Genomic DNA, 18,513 nt, shown 5'->3' with positions numbered 1-18,513 from the left:
AAAATAAGTATAGAGCCATGACCACTAGCTGCGTCCGTTTCTTCTTCTCCATGGGATTTAATAGCGCAGCAAGGCCGAGGGAAGGGCCCTGTCATCGTCACCCACTGACAACAGTACGATCGCACTTCACTCACAGCCTTTTAGGGAGCCTCAACTTTTTCACAAGCCGCGATTAAAAAAATAGAATCTAAGCGTTGTGTCACTCTACCCTTCTTTATCTCTAGGGTTCATATAGTGAGGCACTCTTGCTCAGGAAACCGGATGTGCTCTATGGTGGCAGAAGTACTTCCTGCCCTTTACTGAGGGAGCGCTTCAGCTTCGCCGAAGAGCCATGTCGGACTCGGAGGAATATTCGTCGGAGGAGGATGAAGATTACCTACCCTCAGGTGGGCGGCCCGGTCCCCGCGCTCAGGAGAGGACCGGGCCCGGGTACTCGGTCCCTCCCCCCAAAAAGAGAATGCCTGGGAGGGCTTCGGACTGGGGTTCCTACGCGCAGAACGCCTCTTACATCCGGGCTACACGTTGTGTTCATCACGTGACAGCAGCCCCGGCTCAGCAAGTTGAGCTATTGAATGAGGTGGACGGAGTTTGAAGGGGGTGGAATGGGCTGAACCACTTCAGGCTACAAATGGAGGAGAGAAATCAAACTTTCAGTGCTCTCTTATTGTTGTCGTTTTTATTTTATTTTTATTTGTTGTTATTATTTTATTGCCTTTATATCCCACCTTTTTCTCCAAGGAGCTCAGGGTGGTGATATTTTCTCCCTCCTCATTTAATCCCCACAACAACCCTGCGAAGTAGTTTAGCCTGAGAGGCAGTGACTGACACAAGGTCGCCACTTGTGAGCCTCATGGTCAAGCGAGGATTTGAATCCTGATCTATCAGGTCCTAAAAGGTAAAGGGACCCCTGACCATTAGGTCCAGTTGTGGCCAACTCTGAGGTTGCGGCACTCATCTCGCTTTACTGGCCGAGGGAGCCGGTGTACAGCTTGCGGGTCATGTGGCCAGCATGACTAAGCCGCTTCTGGCGAACCAGAGCAGCTCACGGAAACGCCGTTTACCTTCCCGCTGGAGCGATACCTATTTATCTACTTGCATTCTGATGTGCTTTCGCTAGTCCAACACTAACTACCACACTGGTTTTCCAGTGAGAAAAACCCTTTGTAAGTAGAAAGCTAGGACCACAGAAGTGTTTCTTGCTGATGTGCTGTTTTTCTCCTTGCAGGGAGCTTTCACCATTTTAAAAAAACGTTACCTTTATTTTAGTAACAGTATTAAAGTGACATCGCACTATAAGGCTAATAACAAAAATGTTTTTGAAGTTCATTTTTGTTAGGTTGCTTTGAGTTTAGTTTTTCTGAAAAGACAGCTAATAAATATAAATAATAAAATCACAATCATTTTGGTCATGTTTGATTTGAAGGCTTAGAAGTCCTACTCTGGACTTGATTTATTCCAATCAAACACACTCAACAAAAATGCAGGCAGTAGCTTCTCTAAGGGTGAGACATAAACCTTTTGATGTGTAAGAGTACGGTGTACCTCCAATTTTAATTTAGAAAAAGAATATCTAGGATTTTACATTAAGATAATAAGGAATGGTTTCTTTTTGAAGTTGACATAAAGGAATGCAAGACCATGGGCAGGAGTGGAATATTGAATGATAAGAGTTGGGTGGCCCAGAAAGACCACTGTAGAGCAGAATACTGCCCAACTGCAATCCCATAGGACCCTTTCCCCATATAACATGCAATCCCAGCCTAACTATTGCTGCAGGCACAAAATCTGTTGAAATGATTAGTTTTGATAACTAAAGCTGTGTTGATAACAGGTGAAGAATACAGTGAAGATGATGTAAATGAATTGGTTAAGGAAGAGGAGGAGGAGGAGGAGGAGAAGCCATCACACAGGGAAAAATGCAAGAAGAATTCCAAGGAGATCACATGTCGGTAGGCACCAGCTTCATTTGATGTCAGTGGAAGTGAGTGAGCAGATTAAGAACCCTGTGGCTGGCTCTAGGAATGTACATACAGTGGTGCCTCGCAAGACGAAATTAATTCGTTCTGCGAGTTTTTTCGTTATGCGAGTTTTTTCGTCTTGCGAAGCACCACTGTGTATTGATGGTTTCCCATAGGAATGCATTGGCGGTTTTAAAAAAAAGGCGCAAGATGTTTCGTCTTGTGAAGCAAGCCCATAGGGAAATCCGTCTTGCGAAGCAACTCAGAAAACGAAAAACTCTTTCGTCTTGCGAGTTTTTCGTCTTCCGAGACATTCGTCTTGCGAGGTACCACTGTATTTGGTTCTGCTTATGAAGAAATAGCTCAGGTCAAGAATCATGCCTTCAGAATAGGTGGATCCTTAGAGAGTGATGACAGTGGAAGAGGGAAACTATCAGTAACACAGCCAGCTCAGCAACAGTTCTCAGCCGGTTCAGCAAGGAGCTGGCTAAGAATTCCCCCAGTTTTCTCTTTCATATCTGCCTAGGTTTTCTTCTTTATCTGAGATAGTAGCCATTAAAATGGCTAATTATACCTTGACTGAGTTTTTCACATTTGTGTCTCCATTCTTGTTTTCTTTCATTGTAGGGGTTGCAGTGGTGCATGGGATACTGACATACTGTCATTTATCAAGCTTTCAGTCTTAACTCATGATTCCACATTGCAACTACTGGGCTTTTGAAAGATCACTTCCGCAAAAGTGTAATGTAGGCAGTGGATGTAAATCATTTGCTAATGTGAGTATGGTTTGGTGATATTCATTCTTAGGAAAAGGAAGAAAGGATGTGGCCTCTTCTTAGAACCAGGTGGAGGAGAGGCATCAAAGGATGATGAAAGCAACAGTGAGGATGGCGAGTCAGCAGAAAGCAATCCACATATGAAAGAAAGTGATAAAAGACAAAAAGAGGATGCTTTGTGGGCCAGTTTCCTCAGTGATGTGGGCCAGAAACCAAAAGCATCTCCTGCAGTTCAGGCGTCTGGCTGCACACAGAAAGACAAGGTGAGAGGGCATGTGTCATTCAGGCATTGCTGTTTGGAGAGGGCACAATAGGGGTAGTATATTGCCTTTGATAATTCATGTCTGCAAGATATTTGGGTTTCCAACCAATCACTAATCAAAGACATCCAGAGCAAGGGAGATTCCACACAAATGTCCAATCAGGGGTGTTTGTTGTTGATTCTTTCTGACTATCCTGGTTTGCTGTTCCAAGAAAGTAGATCAGATTGATGATGTTACAGTGGCATCTCGGTTTATGAACTTAATCCATTCTGGATGTCCATTCTTAAACCGAAACCGTTCTTAAACCGAGGCGCGCTTTCCCTAATGAGGCCTCCCACTGCCGGTGCCCTTCCACCATTCAGATTCTGTTCTTAGGCTGAGGTAAAGTTCGCAAACCGGGACACTACTTCTGGTTTTGCGGAGTTCGTAAACCGAATAGTTCATAAACAGGGCTGTTCTTAAACCGAGGTACCACTGTGTAGAGATTACAGTGAGAAATGGGAGGAGAGAGAGAGATGGAGGAAGGTAGTTAAGGTTTATCAACACCAGTTTTGCCTGGAAAGAAATTTACAAGTGGAGCCATGAATGCCATTATTTGCAACTTGGAAAAGTCTTCAGAGTACCCTTGCATAAATCACATTATATCAATCAGGTCTTTAAATTTCAAATGATAGTTCATTTGAGGTTTGAGATCTTGGGATGAAGAGGCAATTGGTTCTTTTTCATGACTTTAAGCAGGAACCCATAACATCTAGGCATGAGATTTGTTGATGTCAGGAAATGGCCTGAAGAGGAGGACTGGGGAATGCATTCTATGGCAGACCAGCTTCTCTCCAATGGAGAGCTAGAGGGGGAAGAATCGTGCCCCCCACCCCATCCACAGCATGTTCATAAGCACACACACACAGAGAGAGAGAGAGAGAGAGAGCTGAACAGCTTAGGGAGGAGTTACCCAGTTACAAGATAATGACAACAGAACTAGAAGGGAGGGGGAAGCTAGCTGAGACGTCACTTGAGAGTTTGTGAGGGGGACCCCCTCACCACAGACTTGGAGGTCCAAACGTTTCAGAGAGCAAAGGAGTCAGAGGGAAGGAGGAACTTTCCGTTGGTGCCTAAAATGTTGCAGAAGGCAGGAGGAGGATTAGGCTAGCCAACTGCCCTCCTTGCGGAGAGCTGTGTATTTGTGCTTACAACATGGTGCTATAATAAAAGGACTATAGATCTATCCACCGCTTGTTAATTCTTATCTGTGAAGCTACTGAAAGGAGATGAGGACTCTCCACACCTGACAGTTGTTTTCATGCTCGAATTACCAGGGAAGTGAATTGTCATTCGAAAATCCAGATTAGATGGGAGTGAAGTTTGAATGGAAGTGGAAGCTGATGGCAGAGAAGCTACTGTTGGTATTGGGCATGGCATTGCAAATCTAGAACATCTGAACTTTAATGAACTTGAAAGAGAATTTGGGCTGGCTCTGACATTTGACAAATGTGGTTTCTCATAATGTTTTGGTTAGCCAGCTGAAGTGAAGAATTCATGCAAACCTCAGGAGGTGGTGGAGGGATCTGAGAAGAGCAAAGTTGCCATCACCAAAGTCTTTGACTTTGCAGGTGAAGAGGTGAGGTGAGTTTGGCCTCTTGCCTTTCTAGCCACAATGAGCCATATCCCTGGTCCTTTTTGTGCAATTGCATATAACTGTTTGCCTCAACTGTGTCTAAAAATATCAACAGTATTTTATTAAAATATGCATATCCTTACTTTTTTCCCCATTATAGGGTCCCCAAAGCATCTTAGCAACATTCTCATGAAGATTTAGGTTTCATAGAACATAAAAACAAAAACAAATAATGGCATCAAAACAACAAATGGCATCAAAGCAACATAATGGGTGGATAAGACAGGACCACCAGATGTCCTCCAAACACAAGGCTAAACAGTGCTGTCTCCAATGGGTTATGAAAGGCTGAGGGGGCAGAGAATTTCACAGTAGGGATACCACTGGCAAAAAGCTCTTGACCCCTGTATGCAGATATTGTGTGTTAGAAGTGGCCTTGCATTGTATTTCTAAATCATCTAATGATTAGAGCTGGGGTCAGCAAACTTTCTCAGCTGGGGGCCAGTCACTGTCCCTCAGACCTTGTGGGGGGCTCGACTATATTTTTAAAAGAAAAAAAAATGAACGAATTCCTATGCCCCACAAATAACCCAGAGATGCATTTTAAATAAAAGCACACATTCTACTCATGTAAAAACACCAGGCAGGCCCCACAAATAACCCAGAGATGCATTTTAAATAAAAAGACACATTCTACTCGTGTAAAAACACAGATTCCCGGACCATCCGTCAGCCGGATTTAGAAGGCGATTGGGCCAGATCCGGCCCCCGGGCCTTAGTTTGCCTGCCCATGGACTAGAGTATGTTGGCAAGTTCATATAAGAGGAGACAAGTCTTCATATATTCAGGCCCACAACAATTACCTAGTGATATAACATTGACCCAGGGCCAGGAACTGGATAAAAATTAACTCTGCCTTGTCAACGGGAGCTGCTGCACAACAACAGAACCTTGCTTCTGTTTCATGCTTCAAATTTCCCATTGCTTGTCTGGACTTTTCCCTGCATTGATATAAAAGTGGTCTAGACACACACCCCTCCTCACATTAACCACTGAAAGATCTAAAGAGAAAACTCTTCTCAGCAAAAGCGAACAATAATTTCTCATCCTGACACAGATAGCATCAAATGTGTTATAAGCCCCTGCACTGATGTAAATTGAAAGAGTGTGCAGTAACTGAACCAGTTCTTTTGCTTAGGAATTAATCTATCAGGCCATCGACTGTAATTAATGACCAGAAAGAAAATCTGAAAGCAACGAGACAGTCTCATCAACAGCCAATATTCTAGATGTCTGCTCTGACATGAGAAATTATGGAGGTTCCAAAGTACATCACCCTTTGCTTAAGCCTGCCTGGAAAATGCCAGAGACTTTCGTATCTCATTAGAGAAAGGAGCAGAAGAATTTTCCGGATCAAACCAAGGGCTCATCCAGTCCAGCATTCTGCTTCATTCTGTTGATGGGAAAAAGCAGGTTTTAAAGGCAGTAGGTCTCCTCTGATGTTTCTTCTCAGCATTGCACCATACAGACATAAAATAACCATATGACAGGGAACACTCAGGTCCAGCTTTCTGAACACAATAGGTTCATAGGAAAATCGTTCCTTATGCGAGCATTTGCATAAGAAGCTGGTGATTTCCATTACTTCCTATGGAAACATTTCTAATGTGTGCTTTATCTGTTGTCTCTTCCCTTCCTCCCCCCATGGTTTGTGCCTGAAGCGGCTGCTGCCAATCTGCAAAAGCCAAACAAAGGGAAAACTGATTAATCTGATCTCTCCCTCCCTCAGTGCTTTCTGCCCAAAATGGTTGCCCATGACCAGCAAAACACAAACAAGTATGGAAGTGAGCAAACTCCCGCTGTCTGGATATCTGAACTAGCCATTAGGGTATAATTCTTGGTGATTGGTTAACTGAGATTTTGAATAACATGTGTTCCAATAGCAGGGCCTGCATGTACTGGTAATTGTCCATTTTGACTAGTCTTTATCTAGTTTATATGTTTTGTCCTGATTCCATGGGAAAAAATCTTTCCGGGTTGGACTCCTATCAGGGATGCTGCCAAGTTGCAGTTTATAAATAAGAGTGTTCCTACTGTTGCAAACCAGAACTCTGCAAATATACCCTATAGTTACTACATATTCCATTTATGAACAGTCAAAAACCAAATGAAACCTGCAACTCTTAGCATACCAGTGCTGATTGGATTTTTATCCAAACCTTGGCCATTCTCCAAGACCTCTATCGTCAGTCCCAAAAAGAATTAATACAGTTCCCAACTGATCTTAATTTATATTTGCTGTAACAATTACTCCGTTAGACACAGTAAATGTAATAAATTGGAACTGGAAACAGATGCCATTTAATTGTCAGTGACCTTATAAATGAGCAGTCAGGACTTGGTATTGCTTGTAGGGTTTTGTTGGGATCCTTATTGCACATTGGTTACCTGTGGAGGGGTTGGCTAGATGGGGAGTACTTGGGGGAGGCTTTAGCAAATAGCCAGTTCAGTGTGAATCAGTAGCCTGGTGGTATGGTTTAAAGGGCAAATGGCATCTCAGTTTTCTTAAGACACATTGTTCCAGGGCTTGGCAAGTAGTATTGTTACTGATGAGACTTGCATTACGCATAGATTACCTGAGCCTGTAATTCAAGAAAGATATTGACAGACTGAAGAATATTCTGAAGAAGATAAGATACCTTGAAAGCACATTATATTTGGAAGAAACTTGAAGGAACTGTTCATGTTTACCCTAATGAAGAGGCCACAGGGAGGGAGTATGTTGACACTTCATGTGTTTAGGAAGGAAGGGAATCATTGTTCGCCAGGTCCACTGAGGATACTCCAGGAAGTAACAGGTTTAAATAACAGGAAGGTAGATTTCGGTTAAATGTTGAACAGAACTTCCTAAGTAGATGATCACTTCAGCAACGCCACAAAAACCATCGTTCTAGGGATATTGTAGATTCTCCTCCAAACTTTTTGAAGATGGTGTCTGTTGAGGATGCCAAAGCAATAGATTTTGAACGGAAGAAACTACACTGTCATGGATGAAGGAAAAAATGACTGCATAAAAATGGGTTAGATAGCATATCTGAGGATGGATTATTTGGCTTGTATTTTTTCCTGGACATTTTCTTGGTAGGAATTAAATTTATGAACGACTTTTGGAATTAATATGAAAAAGCTGCATATGAATTAGTCTGTTAGCTGAGACAGCTAACGTTGGTATGTTCACTGGCCAGTAACCAGATGCTGTGGATGAACTTTTTTTTTAAAAAATTTTTTTTTATTAAGTTTCATATTACCAAATTAAACACATCAAACCAATTAATCCAAATTATAACAATACATATAATGTAATCCAATTGTTTTTCAAATTATAAATTTTTGTGGGGGGTACCCATGCTTCTTGATCGGCAGGAGTCCAATCCTCGAATATTTGTGCTGCTTTCATCTGAAGAATGATATTTTCAGTCCCCTCTTCTTAATCCTTGTCGTTACTCATTTTCCTTTTCATTCACCTCTGAGTTGCTCCGCAAGTGGGTTGAAAAAAACAGTCTTATTTGTGTTTCTGTGTGGGCTTTATACTGCTCTCTCGGAAATCACTCTCATCCAATAGTCCAGGCATTTCCGCTCGAGCAAGCAATCGCCATTTTGTCGTTCCGATGAAATACAGTCTAAAAGCTCGCTCTTTAACTTTCCCGACCTGTTGCATCGTAAATTAGTCTTTTTCCAGGAGGGCTGCCCCTTCCAGATCGCAACCTCCTCGAAAATAATAAATCTTCGGCTCGCCCTCCCCAAGACCAAACCTCCTGCAAGACAGGTCTCGTATTACATCTCCATTCTAACTGCATCACAAAGAGAGCCCTTCTTCTTTCCAAATCCTTCACAGAGTAAAACCTTTAAGTTCATATTATTCCCACACAATTCATTTTTAGTCCCATTTGCAATTAGTTGCTGTGACGGATCTTCTAAGAGGGAGGGTTATTAGTTAATCACATGGAGCAAAAAAATAAAAAGTCATTTCCCCCTCCCTTTCAGTTCCATCGCATTCCATTCCACATACCATGTCTGTAGTACTTTGATGTAATCTTCGGTCTCAGTCTTCTTCATTTCGGTGGTAAAATTGTTAGCAGATAAAAAAAACCCTGCCTCTCTTGAAGCATTTGCGTTATCTTTCACCAATTTTTTTCCTTTTAAGTAACACAACTAGTTACGCACCTGGAAGCAGCTTCGGAGGAGTTCCAAGGCCCGCCAAGGGTTGTGCACCCAGTGCCTCATCCCCTCCTTCCGAACTCGGGGGTGATTTATGGCAACAGCGGGTGAGAACTGCATCTCTCCCCCCTGGAGAGATGAAGGGAGACTGATTTACTCCCCATAAAAAAAAAATCAGTCTCTAATTACCTCGTACGGGCTGGATAGATGTTAATATCCGCCATCTTCCAAGGTGCCCCTAGCGGCCCCCCCGATGCTGTGGATGAACTGGGTGGATACCACAGTCGTGCTCTGCTTGTGGGAAAGATTAGCTCCTTGAGGCATCTGACTTGCCACTATTGAAAAGAAAGTGCTAGGCCTTTTGTCTTATTCAGCAGGATAATTCTTTCATTCCTAGGGTCTTTTCCAGTATGCCTCTAGAAGTTTGATGCTTGGTGGTGGTCTGTTGCTTAGCTGAGAAGAAATGTTTTAAGAGGGCTTTGCATCTTCAAAGCAGAGCTGCTGAGAAGAATCACCCAGTAAACTTCATGGCATACCAAGAACTTGAACCCAGGTCTCTGTAATCATTGCAACACCACACCGCCTCTCACAACTTTATGACCACCAGCTGCCTCTATAGTTTCTGCTCTGCACACGTGTTCCAGCTTTAACATATGGCTTTGGTATTCTTCCCTCTCCTTGTGGCAGGGTCACAAAGGAAGTTGATGCTACGTCTGAAGAAGCCCGGTTCTTTCTGAAGCAGCAAGAGCAGAAGACTGTCGTCCCAGCATCCTCGCCTACTGTTTCTGGGTAAGCCCTAGCCACCTGGTCCTACAGTTCCAAAGCTTCTGTGGACATTAGAATTCTGCTGGGAGATTGTAATGCTTGCATCTTTGGTGTCGGCAGGATCTTGGGACCTCTGTACTCATCAATGAGTTGCTTGGATTCTAGTTGTGAGACTTTCCCTTGCTCCAGTGACCCTCGGAGGAAGTAAATGAATGAATGATCTAGGCAGGGTTTCCCGAAGTTGGGTCTGTAGCTGTTTTGGGACTACAATTCTCATCATCCCTGACTACTGGTCCTGCTAGCTAGGGGTGATGAGAGTCTAAAAACAGCTGGAGACCCAAGTTTGGGAAGCCCTGAACTAGATCATTCTTGCCAGGGAGGAAGGAGGGTTCACATGCGAGTCACAGTGAGCTCTCATCCATGAAAGAACCTGAGGTCTGCTGCCATTCTCCTTGAGAGGACAAGTGGCCCCTGAAGAGGTTCTATGGCTGCACACAATATTCTGGCTACTTCCCTCTTGAGCTGAAGTGCATTGTTTCTGCCCTTCTCTCCTGTATTCTGTCTTTCAAGCTGAAGTTGCAAGCTTGACAATTTGAGGCCGTTGCAGAAAGTGCTTCCTGGTCTTAATAAACAGTAACCATACAAATGGGGTGAGAGTACTTGGCAAGAAGTTGTGATGGTAAAACCAGACATACAAAAAGCATAAATAGCCATATTATTCCATTGTGGTGGTGGGAAGTATAAAATCCACAGTAGGACAATTTTATTAGGACCAACCCAAATCACTCTAAATGTCTTCAAGTTCTCTATTGTTTTAATTATTTTGAAATGTACTCTCATTGTTCTGGGTTTGTGTGTATTGCTGTATTTTGTTTTGGCATGATTAGCTGGTCGTGCTCTCTGTATATCAACCATGATAGCTGCAGGGATGAAGGGTGATATAAAAATATTTTAAATGGTAGAATGTTGAGCAAACTTTTGAATTCTGCAGAACTCTCCTTCAAGCTGGATGATAGGCAAGATGGGATGCTCAACTCCCCCCCCCCCCAATAAAGTGGGCATGCCATTAAAGCAATGTCATTTGCAGGTTGAAGCAGAAATGTAATAATTTATTTAATAACACAATATGCCATTCAGTATAAACATTCTCAACCATAAAACAGTTGTAAAATAAGTGTTATAAAGTTATGCATTGACCCCAAGACTGAAGACAGTGTTTGACACCTAAGGTTATAAGTTTTACTCTGAGCAGACCCTTTGGGATCACTGGACTTCGGCTGTATTCCAAGCACAACTCTACTTCTGAGTAGAGAAGCTTAAGCTTGTGCTGTAATAAGGCCAGTTGACATCAAACAATCAACTTAACTTAGAACAACCTGTAAAGAGCAGATTTGAGAATTGCATGCCACTGGACTCCCATATCAATGAGCATTTACCCCATTTCTAAACCAGCCTTCCATCACTTAAGATCCCAGGGTGGTTTTTGCAACGCAAATATTAACAATACATATAGAACAACTGAAAGCCATGTAATGTTTGGTTTATGGATGCAGGCATCTGGGCGCCAAATTCCTGTCCTGCTAAAGCCTGCACATAACTCCAGGCAGGGGTCTTGATGGAGCTGATAGCTCTTCAGTTCCATTGCTGCGTAATAGTTGAATCACACCTGCACTGTGGACCTGCTGCTACACAGTGCGAAGGATTCCTTGCTAATAGTTAAATGAAATATTCTCAGATGTTGGGTTTTAAGATGAAGGAGTTTGGTTGTGGGTTGGGAAAGTTCCACCTGCCCCCCCTCCCTGCCATGCTGTAATCCTGGCAGGTCTGATTGTTCCCACCATTCAAGCTGCATTAGCCAGCGCACAGTGACTCCACTTTGGGAACAAAGATTCCATTTTCAATCTAGATTTCCCTGCTTTTGTAACCCAAATTCAGTGTGCTAATCACAGCAGAGAAAACAGCTCCGGTAGCAATATTGTTAGAGCCTGGCCTTTCTGTTTGGGCTTATTATAGAGTTGCTTGCTGTTAATAGCAGCCTTGGTCTCTCACTCTCATCTTGGTGTTTTCCAAAATGACAGCCCTGAGTTTGTGACCTCTGTGGCCTCTTGTCACCTCCCAGGTTGCTGTGAATTGTCAGCAGGTGAAATTCAACATTAAAGCAAGTTGGGCAGCTCCCTTTTCCTTAAGCATGGACTGGATTGAAGGGTCAGTCTTACATAAGTTGAATCAGTGCATCAGATGCATTCCTTTCTAGCATTTGAGAGGTAAAGACATGCATCTTTGCTTCCAGGAGCTCCCTTGAAGCTTTGGTTTATGTGTCTCTTTTGGTCTTCACCCTGCTTTGTGCTGAGAATTCAGGAACCACTCCAAGAGTTATATTGGATCACCTAAGGAGGTCATGGGGTAATCGAAGCCTTCTGCTGTAGCTGGAGGAGCCTCTTGTTTTCTCCTGTATATATGCTGATGCTGCCGTCTGTCTCAGAGCAGAAAGCTCTTCAGGAAACAGCCTGGGCTGGGATTGTATCCTTCAGGGGCTGGGCTGCGTCTGGCTCCATGAAAAGATGGCCACATTTCCTGCTGTCAACATCCACTTTCAATGCCTGTGTTAATTCTGCTGAACTGCTGCTTTCTTTCCTGGTGGCAGGGGGGCAGTAGAAAAGAGGTGCAGAATCTGTGGCTGGGCTGCAGCTTCCATCATCCCTGGAGGTGTCTGCCCCAAAACCTTCTGTCACAGGGATATCATCATGTTTATAGACTTAATTTTGGAGCAATTTGAAATATTATCTTTTGGCACTAAGGCATGTGGTGAGATCATAGTGTGGTCCCTGTTTGTTTGCAAGAGAGTCCACTTCAGCACCCGTGGAGCGGGAAACTTCAGGTTTTTGGTGTGGATAGATATTTTTTTAATGGATCACAGCCACCAGGGGGCGCAGAACCACTCTGAGCCATGAAATCAGTTACTGTCCAGGTGATGTCATTTCGTCTACAGATTTAATAGCAATTAGAAAACTCTTTGTCAGGCTAGAAGGGGCCTCATTCTTCTGCATGTCCCTCCAAGAGCTCTAACAGCTTTTCAGAGGCCAGCTGCTCCAAAAGTCCCACAGCCAGTTTGAGTAGGCTGCTTTCCAGACAAATCACCTTCTTCTTTGCTCTCTGTGTGCTGTGTTGTAGTTCCTATTAGCCTGCTGAATCACCCTGAGAGCTCACGTCAAGAGGAGGCCTCTTACTGAGAAGACTGCAGCCCTTTCAAAACACTGTCTGCTAGCAGCTAGAAACCATTAAATGGAGTGGAGACCTGGAGTCTCAACCAAAAGCCTGAATGCTAGACTTCTGGGCCAACACTTAGCTCCTGTGTGCGTGGCGCTGCTTAGTCCCATTTGCTCCCCTTCTTTTGGAAGGGATATGGCTGGAAGCACACCCCTGTTCCTGAGCAAATCTTATTTTGGCTGCGCAGGCCAGCAGCCAGCTGTGGAAGCCATTTCCTGTGGTTTGAGACATGGATGCTTCTTTCTGCTGTTTTTGGTGGAAGCAGTGCTCTTTCTCTGGATTAGCACCCCCCCACTCTCCCTGCAATCCCAGGGATTTAGACCCTTCTGCTGTGATGCTGCGTGTCGATTCCACGCCAGACCCAGGCAAGGCGTAGCCGTTAGGAGGGAGCTGATTGGGCCAGGCCGGGAGGGGGAGGGGCCAGGCAGGGAGCATCTGTCCTTCATTTAGCTGCTCTGTGCTTTGTGGAGGCTGGGAGGGAGCACAGCTGCAGAGCACCAATTCTGCAGGCACCAGCCAAAAGGGGAGCTTGGAGCGGCTCTGAAAAATGTGCCTTGGAACAAAATATGGCTCCTGTAACGGCAGGCGTTTTGCCCTGAAGCACAGCGGTGCACTTTGAAAAGAGCAACGCTGGCTTGGTTGAGAACTTTTTTTGGGGGGTGCAGGGAGAGCGACAAGGGACTTGGATTCGGGAACCAGCCAGTCTCAGTAAAAGCTGGAGCCCTGTGCTGTACGCTAGACCAGAAAAGTGTCCTCTTTCAGCAACCAGGCCCTTCAGATGTTGAGTTCTAAACTTATTATCTCAGCTGTGAAAGTCCAATGACTAGCCATGGTCTTAAACAGCAGCTGTTTGGCAGAGGATGAGAGTGAGATCCTGATGATAGTCGCTGGGCTGCTCATGAGAAAGGGCTTCTCGTGTTACCTTGGGCAGGTCACTCATTGGGCTTGTTTTCCAGGCAGGGCACGTTTCCCATCTCGCAAGTGCCAGAGACCTCTTTCTGGGAGACTGGCTGTCCTCGGGCTTCTCATACCTTTTCTCAGCACACCTAATCACGCAGGATTGTGCTGAGGATAATAAAGAAAATGGGGAGAGCCAGGGGTGCTGATCTGAGGAGCTGGGAGAAGTGGTGAAATTGAAAACGTTACAAACTAGGGGTGGCTAACCTATGGCCTTTCTTATATTTCTGGACTCCTTCTCCCATCATCATCCCTGCCATCTGACTAGGGCTGACTCTGCCCACACCTGAAAGGCCACAGGTTAGCCACCCTTGTTACAAGCAAGCATTTACCCTGGCTGTTGAACTGAACAGAGGCATGAGCCTGGATTGTGTTCAAATTTTGCACTAGCTACACAGGCAGCAAAGAGGGCAGAAAGAGTGAGAGTGTGTTGTTGTACACCTTGCGGCCCTGAATTTGGACAGAATCTTGAAAACAAAAGGGCTGGAAAATGTTTTCCTCTGACTCATTGTTTTCCAGTAAAATATCCTGAATGCTGGCCTTACCCGTCCATGGTTCTTTCCCCTTGGCCTTAGAATGCAAGTCGTTTCCGCTCTGACTTCTCAGAATGGCCCCTGATTGGCAGAAAGGAAGTTATCCCAGGAATGCAAATAAACTGCAAGCTAGAGACTCTGCTGACGGGGTTCATGGGAGTTTGCAATGCCGTTTCCACGTCTGCAGTGACGGATCTGCAGAGGCCCCATTAAGGCCGCGTGGCGTTTCCTGCACACCCTGGGAGTTGGAGGGCCATGCTGTTTCGTTACTTAAGGGCTAGAATTTCCCACTGGGCAGATGGCTGTGATTTAGACTCTTTTCCAAGACTGGGCCTCATTCATTAGGAGACTTCTGCTGTCCAAAGAACTGGCTTCAGAAACTCCAGTGACATTTGAGAAGCAGTGGAGGATTCTGCTTTGGTGGTGCTCGGAGCAAAGGAAAGGGAGGCCCAATAATCAGTGTTCAGACATTCTGCATTTTTGGTAAAGCCTTCCCACGGCACTCCAAAGTTGTGTGTTGGCAAGGCAAGCTGACTGTGCACCTGTGGGCACTTAATAACCCCGTAACTCACTTCCTTGTGGAAAGTTGGAGAGGAAAAAGTAAAATGTTTTGTTAGCTGCAGGCAGACTTTTGACATTGTTATCATAAGTGCATATATGTGGCAATAGTTTTATCACAATGGACCATGGGAGGCAATTTGGTTCAAGAGCTAAATGGGCTTTTGGATGGTGAAGCCTTCTTTGTGCTATGGATTATTCTTCTCTCTGTGCTCCATTTGTAAAAGGAGGCAAATGGGAGCCTTGTTTGTGGGGTGGTGGTTGTGGCTACATTTTATGTACTGTTTTTTGGCCCAAAGGCCCCCAAAGCTATGAGCAGCAAATTGAAAATAACAGACTATACAGTAGAGTACAGTAAAATGCTGTAAAGAAATCCACAAACAATCAATATAAGACACCAGAGTAGCAACCTAGGAGGGCCTGGGGAAGGCCTTCCCAAGCTCATGGATTAAAGGGTGCTCTCACCTATCATACATCCCCATACACTTGGGGCCTAAAAACCTGAATAGATAAGACCCTGGGGAGCTGCGGTTGAGTAGAGCTGCAGGTAGCACTGGGCTGGAGACTCCAGTGACCTGACATGTACTCTGACGTACACTGGGGTTTCCTAATGCTGTAACTGAGAGGAGGACTTCAGGCTCTATGACCTGAACAAGTCCAGTGTATAATTGTCTGGATGCATTCATCAAGTGTTAGGTTCTCAAGAGATGCTGTGCCGATGCCTTCAGCCATCTTTCTCTTCTCCAAGGGACTTAGAAGTAGTGAACATAATACTTAAGACTTTACAGTGTACTTTAGCATGTTCAGATGGTTTTACATATATTCTCCCATAATCCTTAATGACAGCCCTTTAAGTAGACTGGTATTATATCCCCATATTGGGAAGTCACCAGCCTGATTCACTCTTCATGTCTTAGGCTATGACTCCCATCAGCCCCTGCCGGCAGCTCTGATGGGAGGTGTGGTTCAAAACCTCCAGAGGATACCAGGTTGTGAAGACTGGTAGAGTGTGCATTGGTGGCAGAAAAGAGAGTTGAACCACAGCTCATTCCCTAAACTGCTGAGCTGATGCAGACAATGACGGCTTGGGCCCACCTGTAGGAATTTTCACCTGCAAGGGGAAGAGCTGTCAAGTTGCTGGACTCTGGAGGAGCTCTGCATCCCCCACCTGGGCTTGTCCGCCTTGTTTTGCTGGGATTTCCTTGAACCTCCCTTGTAACCTGCCTTCTTGTCTCTGCCAGAGTGAAGCGGCCGAGTGGCATGAACAGCCTCCTGGGGAAGATAGGCACCAAAAAGCAGAAACTCAGCACCCTGGAGAAATCCAAGCTAGACTGGGAGACCTTCAAAGAAGAGGAGGGCATCGGGGAGGAGCTGGCCATCCACAACCGAGGGAAAGATGGGTAAGAGGGCAGCATCCTCCAGCAGGCATAGCAGCAGCAGTATATCTTTTCCAGGGTTTTGACATTTGTGGTTCTTTCCACAAACCTTGAAGCTTTAGGTAAACACTTCAAGCAGGGAGCAGATTCCCAGCTGTCCCTTTGGTCTGGCACTGCCTGCCCCTGTGACATCAGGGGTGGGCAGTTTTTAAGCTTGTATTGACTGTGTGTTTTTGCTGGAAGTTTAAGGTCCACCAGGCAGAGCCTGGAAACTGGCCAGTGGAACAACGCAAAGACCAGGACAGCATCAACAAATAGTTATATTTTATAGGACTGGAACAGAGAGACCGATAATGCAGTTAAATTGGGAATTAGAAACCCTTGCTGAGCTAATGCAGATCGCCCAGGAATGTACCAATAATAGATCCCAATAAAACTTGGGGCACCCCAGTGTACTCCACACACATCTCACCTCCATTCACCACCAGTGTATCTGCAGTGAGCTCCAGCTTTGTGAAACCAGAACACTCTTGTTCTGGCCTGGCCTGGTTTTGCAAGAGATGAGGAGGATCTACACACACACACACACACACACACACAGAGAGAGAGAGAGAGAGAGAGAGAGAGAGAGAGATTCTTCAGCTGCTTCTCATTATGGTGTTATGTAGGGCAGCCCCCACAGGAAATGCCCCTTTGGTTTTGATCTGTGTGCCTGGCAGTATGTAGGACAGGCCATGTGAGAGCCCTGGGGTGTTTGCGGGAGGAGAGATAGGTGGCCTTGTGCTGCCCCACTGAGTTATGGCAAGGGGTTGATGAGGGACAACTGAAGGTTCCACAAAAATGCACTTGATTTCATTCGTGCTTGTCTCCAGTGTCATTATTGGAAATTATTTATAGCGTGCAATTAGTTGGACAATTTGGGTTATTTTGTTGGGGAAGGAAAGTCAAGTGAAGGAGTTTAGCTCTGCCTGATTCTTAATCTTTCCCACTCTCTTAAATCCATATGCAAAGTTGTTGCCCAAGACATGTTGCACATGGAACGGGCTGCAAGAACTTACTGGCGACATGGAAGCACCGGTGCCCACCATCTGCCAGAGGAGCCTTGTGCAACAATGACTCCTTGGGGCTTCAAAAGCGAGGTGGCACTTGAGGCAGTGAAGCCCCTGCAAGGGCAGCAGCAACAGGGTCTTTCCATAGTTTATTTCCTGGCGTCAAACTGGAGGCCAGACTGGCTTGTGTTTTGGTGTCTCTGGAGCTAACCCTCTGCCTCCTTCCCTGCAGGTACTTGGAGAGGAAAGCGTTTCTGGAGAGGGTTGACCACCGGCAGTTTGAGCATGAGCGGGACATACGCCTGAGCAACATGAAACCTTGAGACTGCTGCAGAGCCCTGTCCGAATCATGCCTCTGATCTGGCTAGCCTCAGAAGGCAGCAACTCATAGAGTTATGACCTATATGGATTTTCTTTTTCACCACACTAGTGAATAGGTGAATGGAGGTCGCTGTGGCAGGTGATTTGCCTGCCAAAGGGCTGCTGTGTGCAGGAGACACCAGAGTGGTTCTGCTGGGCGCATGTCAGCGGCTGCGGTGGAGGTTTTCCAGATCTCCCTGCTCCTGGTGGTTAGGAGGGGCAGAGCAAACTTTATGCTGTGGCAGTAGCCTGCTCATGCCCGCTGCCTGGGCACCACTTCCCTGGGGCATCAGCTCCATGGGTCTCCCAAGGGCTGCAGACTCACAGAGCGCCTCCGTGCAGCTGGAGGGCTTTTCTTCCCAAGGACACAATGCACTCATGCATTGTGTCTGCATTAGGCCCATTGACCCACTTTCTGAAGAGACTTCCTCTTCTCCCTGTGGGATCTCCGCTCTCGTTTTTTCGTAAACCCTTCACCAGGATTTTTTTTAAAAAAGCCAGTCCTCTGTCATGCTCTGCACGAACATCGGAGGAACAGCAGCGTGCATGTGAGGAAAGTCGGCATCCCTTTGTTCCTTTGAATAAAGTGTTAAAACTTTATTGTCGGGTGTGTCGTTCTTCATCCATTGGCAGGGAACCTTAAGACAACTCCTTTTATCAAAGCAAAGACTGGCTGCTTGGACAGAGTCCAAACCCGTTCTCACAACCTTGATCCTATGTGCATGTGGAAAGCTGTAATCTGTCTTCAACACGAGGAGCAGGACCTGGTGCATCATTTGGTGCTTTTTCTCCCCATAATGCCCTATGGGGATTCACTT

General features: G+C 45.3%; 1 protein-coding gene across 1 annotated transcript; it reads left to right on the top strand.

Annotated features, from left to right (window-relative positions):
* The first annotated feature begins 253 nt into the window (after nucleotides 1–253).
* On the top strand, nucleotides 254–18,295 carry CFDP1 (craniofacial development protein 1). Its single transcript, XM_083452970.1, has 7 exons — nucleotides 254–386; nucleotides 1,832–1,949; nucleotides 2,766–2,997; nucleotides 4,514–4,620; nucleotides 9,518–9,619; nucleotides 16,152–16,310; nucleotides 17,568–18,295. Exons 1-7 carry the CDS (start codon nucleotides 332–334, stop codon nucleotides 17,656–17,658), a joined length of 864 nt encoding a protein of 287 aa, XP_083309096.1. The 5' UTR covers nucleotides 254–331; the 3' UTR covers nucleotides 17,659–18,295.
* Nucleotides 18,296–18,513: the final 218 nt, after the last annotated feature.

Source organism: Podarcis tiliguerta, assembly GCF_965153285.1.
Source record: "Podarcis tiliguerta genome assembly, chromosome: 8".
Lineage (NCBI taxonomy): Eukaryota > Metazoa > Chordata > Lepidosauria > Squamata > Lacertidae > Podarcis > Podarcis tiliguerta.
This window is presented reverse-complemented; position numbering and strand designations above follow the sequence as displayed.

Excerpts from the sequence above, each read along its gene's own strand:
- CFDP1 (XM_083452970.1), top strand. The coding sequence starts at position 332 with ATGTCGGACTCGGAGGAATATTCGTCGGAGGAGGATGAAGATTACCTA. Across the intron at positions 1,950-2,765 it reads TCCAAGGAGATCACATGTCG|GAAAAGGAAGAAAGGATGTG; the intron begins GTAGGCACCAGC and ends ATTCATTCTTAG. Across the intron at positions 16,311-17,567 it reads CACAACCGAGGGAAAGATGG|GTACTTGGAGAGGAAAGCGT; the intron begins GTAAGAGGGCAG and ends CCTTCCCTGCAG.